Consider the following 15,637-nt stretch of genomic DNA (forward strand, 5'->3'; position numbering starts at 1 on the left):
AAGCAAATATATTCCTATGAAATCGCATTAATTCTATAAAAGGAAACTATTTTTCAAAATTATATTATCTCAATTTTTCTTTCAACATGGCACACACTTTTATGTTGCAGTTTTAGTTTAGTTTAGTTTTATTTTGGCCAAAGTGCCACACCCATTGGTTCAAAGAAGCTAGACAACTGTCAAGGTATGTACCAATCAATTTATTGAGTATTTATAATTGAAAAGATAACTCGGTAGCATCTGATAAGAATTCAAATAAAAATTGTTTTTAACTATAACTGACTTTTGAAGTGAATTCAAACATTATTCAAATGCAAAACCATGAAAATTTCAGTATGCTGCATTTCCACTTGGAGTTGAGGGAAGGGAGACCAGGAAAGGGACAGGATGCTATTTAAATTTGGTAAATTAAAACTCTTGAATGACATAAACTGCTAGAGCTATATGGGTCAAATGCTATAATAAGCAAAATCTCCATAAAACATTTCCAAATCCCTGGTGATATTATATTCCAAGCAATATCTAATACCACACAAGTCCATTAACACAAAATAATAGCTACCATTTACTGAGCTCCTACCATGTGTCAGGCTCTGTACTTATTTGATCCTGACAGCAATCCTGTGAGGAATATATTATTATCCCCACTTTACAAATGAGCTTCAAATAGGTTAAGTACATCGCCTAGGGTCACAAAGTTAATAACTGGCTGAACTGATTTTTAAACCCAGGTCTCTTCTAATTCCAAAGACCTTCCCCTTCTATTATAACACAGGACCTTCCACTGGACTATGGTTATTCACTTAGAATTTGATTGATGTGATTATACCTGAACGTGCAATCTGGGGGGAGGTGGGTTGTATGTATGTGTGTGTGCATGTATGTGTATGATCTGTACAGAAATCAATACTTAAGAAACTGTTCCATAAGTATATAAAACTTTTGATCAAATACTCACTAGATTAAAAAAAAAAGTAAACAAATATGCAAGTTGAAACATTACTGTTTAGAATCATTGGATCCATATTTTCTATCACATAATAAACAGGTGATAAGAAGTTAGATAAAAATAACATTTTTGTTTCAAATTTACACTTGTCCAGTGCCTTTTTAATGTTTTTGTTTTCTATCCATATCACCTCGATATTACCTCCAAGCATCGATCTTGCCATCTCCGAGCCAGCATCTCTAGAAGCGGGGGCCTAAATTTGTCCAATCCCAGCAGGTCTGGCAGCATAACACAATGCATAGCAGCCAACTGACTCCATCCTGTTAAAATGTAATATATTATAAACACTTTGGTATTCCCCCTAATTCAAATATTTTTCTGCATGTAAGTATACCAAACCTAAACCAAAAAGGGGAGACCTGCTCAATTATGTTATGATTTCAATTTATTATTAGATATTTTGTACAAAGATATAACCAATGTATTTCATTTCTAAATGTGTTTCCTCTCGAATTTCAGCTCTAAGAACTCTAAAAGTTTTAAAACAAATACAAATAAATTTCCACATTAAGTATATACGAATTCCACAAGAAAAACGCATTTCTAAACATTCCCTCTAAAACAAGACATATATTCAGGTTTAGAAAAGCACAGAAATAAACACATACCAGAGCTCTAGATTTGAACGTACTGAGACAGTTAAAAGGGCACTCACACAGATACCCAAAGATAAGTTCATGTCACTTAAGGCCTGGCCATCTGGTATTACCTTCGTATCAGTCAACAGAGATATTTTCTATTCTCTGTCAGAGGGCCTTTAATTAACGTACTTATTGATCCCTTTTCTTACAAAATGAATCAGAAGTTTAGTCACAATCATAACTTAAGTAAACTAACACCAAGTTTGAGAGGAAAAAATGAATTCCTACATTCCCCAAAATAAAAACTTAATCTAAAATTTATAAAATTTTAAGTATCATTAACTCTAATCTATGGGAATAAAAGTTGTTTTTTCCAAAATTCTATTCCACAATATGGAAATTGATTATATAAAGACAACAAACAATGTAAACCACTGCAATACTTAAAAGTACTAGTATCCAGACATTCTCAAATAATCATTTCCACCCTATTTTAAAAGTGTTCATATTACAAGGTGAGTTATCTGTGACCACAAAATTTTAGCAAATCAGTGTTCTGAAATAATCTAAGCTGTAGTATTCTAAAACAACAACAACAAAAACCCTACCATAAAACTCAAAATGATTATTGGGATTGTTAAAGAGGGTGTGAGTGAGAGAGAGCGAGAGAGACAAGCCACCTATGTAAAGATTCACCCTTTCAGTAAGGAAATTCTCAACAACTGAGAATATATAATTACATTAATTAAGGTGATGAGCACACACATTTTAGATTATAATTTATTTTCAACAGAGGAATATATATACATACATATACATACATACATATATACATACACAAATATATATAAACAAATTACTACCTAGTAACTTCTTAAATGTTTTAATGTCTCATAAAAGTATGAAGTGTATTTATGAGCTAAATTTTAATATGAAGATGATTCTCACCACGGTCCAAAGTCAACAGCTTGTTTCTGAATCAACAAATTACTACCTTTCACAATAGCTTAACAAATATGACCCTAATTATTTTTGCTAAAATCCAATCTTAACATACAAACCTTAGTACAGGTCTATGACAGGGAAACCAAACAAAAAATGAGTTATACTTTTACGTTCCCATGTTTTCTTTCCAAAGGAATGGTACTTAGAACACGGGCTCTGTATTTTATAGATATTGTATCATTCTTTCTGTTTGAATAGACTGGTATTATTGCTTGTAGTGAAGAGTTAGAATCATTCTGGGTTACATATGAGATTCTGTAAATTTACTCATTTTTATATTATATAAACTGGTGAAGATTGAGCCCACAGTGAAGAGACTGGATATAACTCACAGCTCACAAGTTCCGTTAAGCTTCCAGTCAGTATAAATAATCCTAGATAGCTCTTGGGGAATAAAGGTTTGCAGATTCCATTCACATTTTCAGAGCTCCAAAAATACTTTCCCCTCTAACCAGGGCACATGTTGTGTACAGAGAATAAAGAGTGTCTGTCACAGAGTAATGATACATGTAAAATAAATTAATTAGCTCTAACACCAGAGATCACATGGCAAACATCATCATGAAAACCAACCCCCTTTTTAATGCCTACTTCCTATCATAGATTAGCATCTTTGCACTTCTTTAACAGCATTCTAGATTACAGGGAACATGGTTTATACCAGCCAGGAATAACATTACATTTTTATAATCGACCGTTATCACTGACATTAGCAAATCAAGTTATAAAATGGAAACTTTAGGATCTCACACATAACAAAGCAGATGAATGTATAAATTAGATAAAAAGAACATATACTAGAATAAAGCACAGATTGAAAGAAAGTTGTTAGAAAGTTGAGAGAGAATACCTTCATTTACTAAGAAACAGGTATGTAAAGCAGGAGTAGAAGCAGGGTCCGAGCCAGAGTGATCAGCATCAGACCGAGCAGAAACGACAGGGGCGGCAACTTGCAGCAGAAAATAGAAGAAATAAAAGAGGAGAGAATTGAGATACAGCGGTTTCTGAAAAAAAGCTCAGTGTTAGTGAATACTAAAAAACAAAGCTGGCAAAATATAGTAAATGTAGAACTGAAAAATGATGTTTTAATCAGAAAGGTAGGATTATTAAGGATTATGGCAGTAAAATGATATATTTTATTGAATAGCAATCACAGTGTAGTTCAAACCAAAATCTATTTATAGTTGAATGATGTGTCATCTGATATAAAAAGAAGTTCTAAAATAACTAAGGCTGCAATGAAAAAAATGACAATAAACATATTAAGAATTCGCAAAAATGTAATTCAATTTTTAAAATGTATCCCATGATGAAAAGTTAACTTTGGTCTTCGGATTGTCAATTACATTTTTTTTCTAATAATTTACTTCCTAACATTATGCCTAAATTATTTTGTAATCTCTCAAACCAATATTCACTGAGATCATTTCAATTTATTACTCATTTTATAAAAACTCAATTTAAATTATACCAACTTGTAAAATACAACTTTTAAAATATAACAATTTAAAGTTAAATTAAATACACTTAACTCTTGTTAGAAGACTCCTAACATAGCTCCATTCTTCAGTTTAAAAAATATTTTTATGATACAAATGCTTTATATTCTAAAATAATTACTGTGAATGCTATAATCCTTATAGAATAGATGGAACAACACCCACCCTCCCCCCAAAAAAGTTATGTTACCAGGAAAATGTTCAGCTTAAATTATCACATGAAAAGGCAAAAGGACCGTATGGCGCACACATTCTACAACTGAAGGTCAACATTAAGATTTAGAGGTCACCAGTTGACACTTCCTTCCTATGGAGAAATTACCATATGTCATGCACAAGCATCTTCAAATTAATCCCTCTCCTTTCTTCTGTCATTGAACAGCAATAGGTTTGGGCTCCTGAACAGATTAAGCATTGTCTGCTGAATGATATGTTTGCTTTTCATGCAGTGAAGTTCTTTTGTAACTACAGGACAGTTGCATGAAAACAACTTTTCATAATTTCCTCACGAATGCATCATAATGTCAATCAGACACGTGTGAGGTAAACTGGAGAACTAAAAGAAGTATATGAGCAGTAATAAAAAACAGAAAATCCAACTCCATAAACCCTAAGAAGCACCTCTTGCACACATGAAAATTTTATCTGGGAAATTATCATTCTTTTTATTATAACAGACCTGTTCTTTGTTCCTTATGAAATTATAAGTATTTTATAATGTTACACTTACGAAAGGATTAGAATTACTCTCAGTTGTATATTTCATAAGATCTAAGAATTCCATTGTAATCTTGCAAAGAAATCCCCAATATTTCTACATATTCCATTGAATAATTTCTCATTTTTAAATCATTTTTAAATACAAATTCAGTAATTATGGCCTACAAAATATTCAATTCCCCATGCAAAAAGTTGGTAAGCCTTTGGTGGCAAGGAGTAAATTTACAGGCTTTAGCTTTCATGCCAACAAAATTGTTGAGCAAGTTCCTCTGGTGGTTTCCAACAGTTGGGGTTTTTCTATAATTTCACTTTAAATAAAGGAGAAATTATTATTCCTGAAAAGTCTGGGTTAACTTCATCTGACTTTATCATTAATTCTGAAAGGACACTAGAATGGTAAGGTGAAAAAATTCAATACAAACAAACCAAAGTTTAGGACTGAGTGATCATTCCCCTAGCTAGGTCAAATAAGGAGTGGGATTAAACTATAATGTTTTCCCTAAATCACAAGTCGAAAGGAAACTAGAAATGCTACTGGCAAAACTGCTAGAATAAGAATATGTCTTAATAGAATAATGTTCAATATATATAGCTGTATTTGTAATGAGAGAGATAAACAGATGCTCTCAGTATTATATTTCTGGAGCCCTGTTTAAACGATATTGCATGTAGAAAAAGCCTTTTACACTTTCCTTTAATAAATTCTGTGGGCACTTAAAATAAAAAAAAAATACTGTAATAGAAATCAAGGAATTAGATTTACTATGCTTTAAAAATCTCTGCATCATCATCAAAAAATACTTTATTCAGACTACCTCATAACTGAAACTGCAGAATCTAGAACTATTTTCATAATTCATTGAGAATACTGAAATTAAACTCTACTACAGCTTTAAAACTGTCCACATATAGAAAAATCAGCAATAGAAATTAGAAGAAAAAAGTACACTACCATAATAAAAAGCTCAAGATCTAATGACACATAATAAATCTGAATAAGTTATGTATGGCACTGAACATCAAAGATTTATACCATAAAACATAAGCAAGCATTTAATTTCTTAAAACAGAAAAGCTGCCGTGTCAACTTTTTGCTCCTCTTACCAATTTGCTCCTCTTATTAAGGACCAGTAAAACACAAGGGAAAATAGTCTCAGCACAGCTTCAAAATGGTGACAGAACTGACACAAGTTCTCTTATTTTACCTGAGAAAGTTCTTTAAGTAATGTTGCAGCTAAGAGCCTCTTCACAACGGCTTACTCTCACATGAAAAGACAGATGAAGATAAACATGTGTGACAACATATATGTGCACACATATGCTCTGGTTTCCCTTTAAATGGCATATACGGAAGTACTCAAAATGACAACAGCCATGGTTTCTGTCTTTGAACAGGTCTACCTCAGTCTTCATTTGAAATCTAAATCTAAGCTCCATTTTTGCCAATTGCCATTGTGATATGAAAAATCTACATAGGGAAGAAAGCAAACATACTTTTGGTAGCAAGTGCTCTCTACATATTGGTCTAAACCTCATTACCCTCCCAGCAGATATACACAAATAGCCCTCTCAATACATTTTTCAGAAGAACAAAAAAAGATAACCTAGAACGTACAGAAAACCAAATGCAATGCTGAAAAAGAAAGTTTTTTCAAAGCTAAACACTAAAAAGATAAATAAAATTATTTTACAATGAATCACTTTATCTAAAGTGTTATATGAGAACCATGAAGCTTTGAGAGGGAGAGGATAGAGGAGGAGAAAACATGAAAATATTAGAAATGAGGAAACAGAGTCAATCACCATGTACTTAATACAAAGGCCTTCCACACTGGGTATGCCATCTAATATAGAGATCTTACAGCAACATCTGCCTTTCTGTAAACTTCTTTTACGTCTACACTTTTATCTTAGGTAGGCATTCTCATCATCTTTTAAATCAACCTGAAGCATTAGGATAAATCATTAACCAAACATCATAAGGAGAAAAGGATATCCTTAAAACACTGTAAAAGGAGAGCACAAATAGCTAAGGGCACTAAGGGAACACAAAGCTCCAGGAAGTAGAAAGGATGAGGAGCTACCATAAATCAGAATGAGTAAACAGCCCAAGATGGTACTCTGACAAACAGACAGATATGCATCAAGGCAAAATACGAAAGTGTTGATAATGTTTGAAAAATACAGTAACACTACTTAGCCTCTAGATCACCACTGGATTACATTAGAATTGGAGTAAGTTCAGATGGAGTGATAGTTTTATGTTGGCCTATAACTTCAACCAAAGAGTCAAAAACAAAAACCCCCAAAAAACACAACTTTTTGTAAAAGGTCTCCATTAACATCCAAAATAAATAAATGAGCAAGACAAAAACTATGTGGAGAGAGTTCATTATAGTGAAAGATAAAATTATAATATAAACACTAACTTGAATTAGACATATGAAGGCTATTAAAATTTTCTTTCATTTGATTAATGTAATCAGTGCCTACTCCATGCCAGGTACTAAGCTAAGCATATAAAAACTTATAAAGATTAGACCAAGATGCTGCTCTCAAAGTACTCAGAGTCTGGTAGGAAAAGCAAATAAGCAGCCAACTAAAATCATAAACTGCACTCCTCTGGATCTCCTCCACTAGATATAAGCTCCTTGAAGGCAGGGATCTCTTGTCAGCCCTTACAGCCTCAGTTCCTAGTTATTGACATATTGACTCTAGAAGCATAAAGAGTAGGTATCTATAGATTCATTCAATCAACAAATATTTACTGAGCTCCTTCTATGTACCAGCCACTGTTCCAAGCACTTGTGATAAATCAGTGAACAAAAAAGAAAAAACAGCCCTGCCCTCTGAGCTTCCAAAGCAGACCAAAGTTAGAGCTTCTGCAATTAAATTATAGCTATAGCAATTTTTTTTAAAGGGCACATAAGTTCAAACACAAAATTTTAAGGGATTCACAGGCCCCTTCATTAGCCTGACATAGGTACTCCTAGTTTTTTGCTATAGATCCTGGAAAAGGATGGTGAGTAACTATCGGTTATAATTTAGGAACAACTACCTCTTACTTCTAAGTTTAGAAACCTAAATTGGATCCACTTCTTAAAAATAAAATTGCAAATAATGTAACATAACTTTAAATCTTTAAGTTGCCTAGACTTACCTCCACACCTACCCCTGAGTAAAGATGTAACTATTAACATAAAGATATGGTCACAGTCAAGATAAGCACAAGAGGCACAGACCAAAGACTTTTGCCGTGAAATTACTGTATTGATAAAGAGAAGTACAATCTGTCAGAATATAGAAAAGCCTAAAGTCATGGGCAGGCTCAGGGATGTATGACCATGAACAAAAATTTACTTGGTTGACATCTCTGATCCCTTCCTCAAGTGAGATATTTTATAAACTGCAAAATCAAGTATCTAATAAATGAATACTGTCTCTATCAAAAAGTATGACTGTCAGTAAATGTTAATTATTGGAAAACACTGAATTAACAAGCCAACTGCTAGACAAAATAAACTTCTTGTGAAGAAATTATTTGCCCATGATATACCCTGATATTGTTTATGAGAAATTATGTTAGCAAAACTATTTATATAATTTTTATTCTCAGACCCAAATGCCTGTAAAAGGTCCAATTCCCAGCTAAAGTCTTTATTCCATATAGATTATTTTGGAGCTGAACAAGTATTAACCAACATAAAGTGACAGTTTATCAAAAAGAAGCATATTCATGTTTGCAATCCAACTTGAAAATAGATTGTGAGTCAATGTGGGCTACAGTGGGAGTCAAGAAAAGAAAACATAAGGAAAGATGAAAATGTTTAAAAGAAAACCAATGTAAGAGAAGTCAGAGTAGAGAGATGAGACTAAATAATACTCTGCTGAAGAGCAGTCAAGGAATCAAAGCCCTTTATCTGTACAGCACCACTTCCTACCCTACATTGGTTATGTTTGTGTGTTACCTTCCAGATAGACATAAACTATTCAAGACAGTATACATTAGACTAATCTCTCTGTACCCCAAATAGAGTCGTTTGGAGGAAAAACAAAAGTGCTTAACAAATATATGTTAAAGAAATATTACACTTCAATATTCAAATAGAAAATGAGTTTTATAATGCCATCCTAAAGCATTTTACTATGTAATTCTCAGTACAGATTGCTAACCTTCATTTACTTTATAAGATAAGCATCTGTGCTGTTCCAAATGGAAATTCCTAAATCTATCACCTTAAGTAAATGCTTTAGAAAAAGACAATTTTTAGTTCCTTCTTCACTGCTCTCAAGACTCAAGCCTTTTCTGAGAGGAGCAACATTAAAGCACTCCAACTTTAAAATCCTCAGACCTGGCCAGGTGGGCAAATTCAATACCATCATGGTGGTGAAATATATAATGCATCGTTGATCAATAAGAAATAACCATTCTAAAGGTTTATGCACCCAATAAAGAGAGCTTCAAAATATATTAAGCAAAAACTGATAGAAATGCAGGGAGGAATAAACACATCCACAACTGCTGCAGAATTCAATACCCTTATCTAAATGATAGAACCAAGTGGGCAGAAAAATCAGCTAATATATGCTAAACTTGAATACTCTTAAGCAACGTGACCTGACATTTATGAAACACTCCACCCAACAAGAGGAGAATACACAGTCGTCTGAAGTGCACACAGTATACTGACCAAGAAAGACCATATTTAGGGCCATAAAACAAGTCTCAATATTCAAAGAATTCAAACCATACAAAGTATATTATCTGACCATAAATTAGAAATCAATAGCAGAAAGATCCTTGGAAAGTTCCCAAATGTTTGCAAATTTAACTCAATAATAAATTACCCAGGGATAAAAGAAAAAGTCAAAAGAAAAAGGAAAAGGAAAACATATCGAAATATTTGGGATGCTACTAAAGCTGTACTTAGGGGTACATTTGTAGTGCTGACTGCCTATATTAGGAAAGAAGAAAAGTTTTATATCCATGACCTCAGGTTCTACTCTAAAAAAATAAAAATTAAAAATATAAGCAAATTTAAAGCAAAAGAAATGAAATAATAACAAGCAAAGCAGAAATAAATGAAATAGAAAAACAGAAGAACAACAGATTAAAAACTAATGAAACCAAAAGCTGGTTAAGAACTATAAAACTGCTAAGTTACTAGCTAGACTGATCAGGAAAAAAGAGAAAAAACATAAATTATGAATAATAGAAATGAGATAGGGGATGTCATTTCAAATCCTACAGATATGATATTGAAAGGAAAATAAGAGAATATTAAACAACTTTTTGCCAATAAATTTGACACAAATTACCAAAGTTCACCCAAGATGAATTTAAAAAAAAAAAAACCTAAATAGCTCTGTATCTATTAAAGCATTTAAATTTGTAGTTAAAAAATCTTCCCATAAAGAAAACCCTATGCCCACATATTTTCATTGGTGAAACCAATCAAACAAGTAAAAAATAGTATCAATTCTACACATGCCCTTCCAGAAAACACAAGAAAAGGGATAACATCCTAAGTCATTCTGTGAGACTAGCATTATCCTGTTACCAAAATTGAACAAACACATTATTGAAATGAAAAACTCTAGACCAAAATCCCTCATGATCATACACATAAAAACTCGTAACAAAATTTTAGCAAATTATATCCAATAATCTATAAAAAGGATAATTCATCATGACCAAGTGTGATCTACCCCAGGATTGCAAGGTTTTTTTTAAAATTCAAAATTCAATGTTCTTGGACTTATTGAGAAAATAAAGGAGAAAATTCATTTGATAATTTCAATAGATGCAGAAAAATCATCTGACAAAATCTAACATCTGTTCATAATTTTAAAATCTCAGCAAACTAGGAATAGGAGGGAACTTCCGCAACATCCAGCTCATCTAAGAAAAACTTATAGCTAACATCATACTTAATAGTAAAAGACTGAATGCTTTATCCCTAAGATTGGGAATGAGGCAAGGATGTCTGCTCTAACTTCAATTCAACATCAGTAAGCAACCATCAAGCATAAAAACTTTTTAAAAATTAATAATAACTGGACTTCCCTGGTAGCACAGTGGTTAAGAATCCGCCTGCCAATGCAGAGGACATGGGTTTGAGCCCTGGAACGGGAAGATCCCACATGCCGCAGAGCAACTAAGCCCGTGTGCCACAACTACTGAGTCTGCGTTCTAGAGCCCACGAGCCACAACTACTGAAGCCCGCGTGCCTAGAGCCCGTGCTCTGCAACAAGAGAAGCCACCGCAATGAGAAGCCTGAACACCACAATGAAGAGTAGCCCTCGCTCACCGCAACTAGAGAAAGCCCGTGTGCAGCAACGAAGACCCATTGCAACCAGAAATAAATAAAATAAATAAACATAAAAAAATTAATAATAACAGCATATTGAATCCAAAGGAAGTGGGAGAAGTAAAGAGCGGAATTTAGTGAAACAGGAAAAAATATGCATTAGAAAGGATAAACAAAGGCACCATGGATTAAAAAGATTGATAAAGCCCCAGTAAGACTGATCAAGAAAAAAGAAAGCTACAAATGATTAATATCAGGAATAAAAATGGAGACATCACCACAGATACTACAGAAATTAAAAAGATAAGATGTTATCTTTTCAAATGCAAACACATTTGAAAATTTAGAACTGGAAAAATCCCTAAATATGTACTAAATGAAACTGACACAAAAATAAACAGAAAATCTGAAGTTCTATAACAATGAGAGAAACTGAACCCAGAATTTTACAACTCCCCACAAAGAAAACTCTAGGTCTAACCCCAGCAAATTCCACTGCACATTTATGAAATAATTAATGCCAATCTCACACAAATTCTACCTAAAAATGGAAAAGGAAGATTCCCCAATCCATTTGCCGAAACTTGAATAAAGTAAAACCTTACATAAATGTTAGAAGAAAACGTTTTCCTAAATAAAAAATATTAAATTAAATGCAACAACATATAAGATAATAATACATCACAAGATTGGTTTTATTCTGGAATGCAAAATTGGGTTGTAAATTCATCACATTAATAGAGTAAAAAAAATGATATAGTCACCTCAATAGATACAGAGAAAGCATGATAAAATCCAACATACATTGATGATAAACATTTTGCAAAGGAACAGAAGAGTTAATTTCTTAAATTATCTGTAAAAGCATATAGGAAATATCCTGATTATGAAATCTTAAAAGTTCTCCCTTTGATACTGGAAATAAAAATGTTGTTCCATATGATTGTCCATATGATCAAAAGACTCTACAGAAAAGTATTACCTTTAATAGGTGAATTTAGCAAGATTCTTTGATACAAGGTCAATATACAAAAGTCAACTGCATTTCTATATCAGGGGCACAGAAAATGAAGAAATTTAATATCAAGTAGATATTAAACAGAGTATTTTAAAAATCTAATATCTAGGAATAAATCTAACAAAAGAAATATAAGACCTCTACATAGAAAACTATACAGAGTTATGATAGCTAAATAAGACCTAAATAAATGTAGAGATATATCAAGTTGATGGATTAAATGAGTGAACCCCACTAAGATAATAATTCTCCCCAAAATGATCTACAAATTCAATAAAATCGAAGTTAAAATCACAATAGGTCTTTGTGACAATAATAAAACAGTTCCAAAGTTTATACTGAAATTCAAAAGGACAAGAATAGTCAAGACATTCTTTAAGAAGAACAGGTGGGAAGACTTGATCTATTAAATATTAAGTCTTATTACAGAGCTACAGTAATTAAGGCACAATGATACACAAACAAATCAAAGTGCTCAAACAGCTCAGAAATAGACTACCATATATAAGGACATTATATTTATGACAAAAATGGCACTGCAAAGCAGTGGGGAAAGAATCATCTCTTTAATAAATCATGCTGTACCAATTTTGTATATGGAAGTAAAATCAAAACAGGACCCCTGCTTCACATAATACACAAAATTAAGGTCTAGGCAGATTATAGACCTAAATGAGAAAGGTAAAATAAGAAAGCTTCTAAAAGAAAATACAGAAGAATATCCTCATACCAGAGTAGAAATATCATGGTAATTTCTTAAATAGGACACAAAAATATTAATCAGGAATGAAAATGCTGATATGTCAGATATACTAGCCATACCAAAATGGCTAAAGTGAAAAACATGGAAAATATTAAGTGTTGGCTAGGATATCTTACCAGCTATATATGAGAGGTCTCACTGATCCATGTCCCAGCTAACACAACAATTTCCATCCTTTTCCCCTTAGCCAGTTTGATGGATGTATATGTCTCTCACTTAGGAAAACATGTTAACATTACCCACAATTAAAGCTGAAGATAAATATATGCAGAAATTCCACTTTTGGTTACATACGCAACGGAAAAGCTTATAATATACACTAAGATTCAAATACAAGAATGTTCATAGCAGAATTATTGATGAAAATGAAACACTGGAAATAATCCAAATGTCTATTGGCCAAAATATGGATGAAAAAATTGTGGTCTATTCATTCATCAGAATAGTATACAGCAACAAAATGAACAATGAAAATGAACAAACTATAGTCACGTGCAACAACACTGATAAATCTCACAAAAGTAGCCAAACACAAAAGAATACGTACTCCATGACTAACTGAACGCATATAAAATTCAAAACACAGGCAAAACTAAACCATAGTGTTTAGGGATTTAAACTTAGGTGGTACAACCATTAAGGAAAGCAAGGAAATGATTTCCTAAAAGTCAATATAGTAGTTACCTTTGGAAGAGGAAGGTATACTGATTGGGAGGGAACATGTAGGAGGCTTCAGGAGTACTGGCAATGTTCTATTTCTTGTCCAGGGATATAGTTACATGGGTGTTTAGCTTGTAAAAATCACTGAGCTGCATATTTGTTTTGTGCACTTTCCTGTGTGTATTTCACACATACACAAGTATAAGTTTATCTAATTAAAACTTTTATATAACTTCATATAGAATATTATAAAATGAGTATAAAGGATTGATGAGAGGACAGGGGAATAAGAGGGGTGACCACATGGGGCTGGAAATGAAGGATAGGAGTGGCATAGAGAGTGGGGGGAGCTTATCTTCCATAATGAGAAGCTACAACACAGTACCTAAAACTAAAAACCAAGCATACCATTTAAGGATATTAAAGTAAGTACAAACTATCAGCTAAGAGAGCAGAGGACTTGTTCTAGGAAAGAGAAAAATTGTAGGCATGAAGTTGGAGGCCTATTATTCACCAAACAAATCTTGCAGAACTGTTCACTGACTCTTTAAAACCTTAAACAACTTTTTTGAAAAAAGAACATCCTACAATGTCACCATTTACAAGCAGAACCTTCAACTTAGCCTAAAGGAAAGCTCTCTAAGCAGAAGTGATTCCCCCCTGAACTCTGATTAGCTCACTTGTCAGTCTTAAAATGAGTGTAAAAGAAAATAAAGGAAGAAAAACTCAATCTTTCTTCTATCCCCTAACAAAACAAAAGCTACGAACAAAAAGTTAAAGTATATAATGACTAAATAAAAAGAAACTATTTCCACTGTGGATTACAATGCATGAACTACTGGCAAATGACACAAGAACAGCTATAGTATGGAAATATGAATTTAAACATTTCTAAATGTAGTTTAAAAAATAGACATAACTTATAGACTCAAGATACACACATTAAGGCACTAGCGTTGTCAAGTTAAGGTGCCCCTAATGCATAAAAATTAGGCCAAAGACAGTACAATAAAATTATGTGAAATACGCTCATTTATCAATTTCTAAATAAATCTGATTTATTTTTAACTAACATCTTAATTATCCATATTTACATCTGGAATATAACAACTTTTCTCTATTTAACAATCTGAGACAAACAAAATGTTATGATTATACATTAGCTATGCCTCCTCAGTTTCTAGAGCTGAAATGTCATGTCAATTACTTAACAAGATTTAATTTTACCTTGTTTAATCTGTCCTTGCACAATATTACTGGAAGTTGGAGGAGAACCCCTTGCCTTAGAAAGGTCTGGGGTGCCTGGTCTAGGTGGCCTTTAAAAAGAAGAAGAAAATACATGTATATATACACATTCATAGTTTCATAATTCCAGAGCCATTTAAAATATTAAGCTTTCTAGTTCCAAGTGAATTGCAAAAGAAACACATAACAGAACATTTTCAATTTGCTGTTCCAAAAAGATAGGGGTGTTTTGTTTTGTACCTATTAACATTTTCCATTTCAGATTTTAAGACAGAAAACTAAATGATTAACAAATAGCAAGTAAAAATTTTACATCTACAGCTTATGCTTTAAACTGGTTTAAGAAATATTTATGAACACTTTAATCTACTACCACTGACAGATAAATATCATCACTAACCCTTCATTCTTCAGTATTAGCATGCTGATAATTCAGCCCACCCCATATCATTGGTCCAAATGAACTTATGGAACAATATACTGAGTTTCAAAAAATTCAGCCCTAACATCTGAAAAAGGTAATAAGGCATTAAGAAATCTTCCACTCCACAGGCAGACTGTCCCCTTTTGAATTCCGGCCCTACCATTTACTACTTGTGTGACCTTGGGCAAGTTACTTCACCTCTCTGTGTCTCAGCTCTATCATCTGTAACAAAAGGACAATAAAAGTACCTACCTTATAGGGGTAAGGGCATTAAGGAGGTAACATCTGTAAAGTGCTTACAACAGAGCCAGACAGTAGGTAAGTGCTACTTTAGTATGTTAGATTAAAAAAATCCTAAATGTGGTCAGCTCTCAATAAAGTATAATAAAACTAGAGTTTAAA

The 15,637-nt window shown here is 32.8% G+C and overlaps 1 protein-coding gene across 6 annotated transcripts in view; it reads right to left on the minus strand.

Moving 5' to 3' along the window:
* The window catches only part of WDR7 (WD repeat domain 7), a 354,441-nt gene that overhangs the window by 232,210 nt on the left and 106,594 nt on the right, over positions 1-15,637 (minus strand). For 3 of the 6 annotated variants that reach the window (XM_082353717.1, XM_082353718.1, XM_082353719.1), the window contains 3 exons: positions 14,794-14,882; positions 3,446-3,544; positions 1,151-1,269 (listed from right to left, as the gene is read on the minus strand). In XM_082353717.1, coding sequence (XP_082209843.1) covers positions 1,151-1,269; positions 3,446-3,544; positions 14,794-14,882 — 307 coding nt within the window. The remainder of the gene's footprint in view (positions 1-1,150; positions 1,270-3,445; positions 3,545-14,793; positions 14,883-15,637) is intronic. The other 3 variants (XM_082353720.1, XM_082353721.1, XM_082353722.1) reach the window with 1 other exon arrangement.

The sequence above is a fragment of the Balaenoptera borealis genome (assembly GCF_965194805.1).
Source record: "Balaenoptera borealis genome assembly, chromosome: 14".
In the NCBI taxonomy this organism is placed as follows: domain Eukaryota; kingdom Metazoa; phylum Chordata; class Mammalia; order Artiodactyla; family Balaenopteridae; genus Balaenoptera; species Balaenoptera borealis.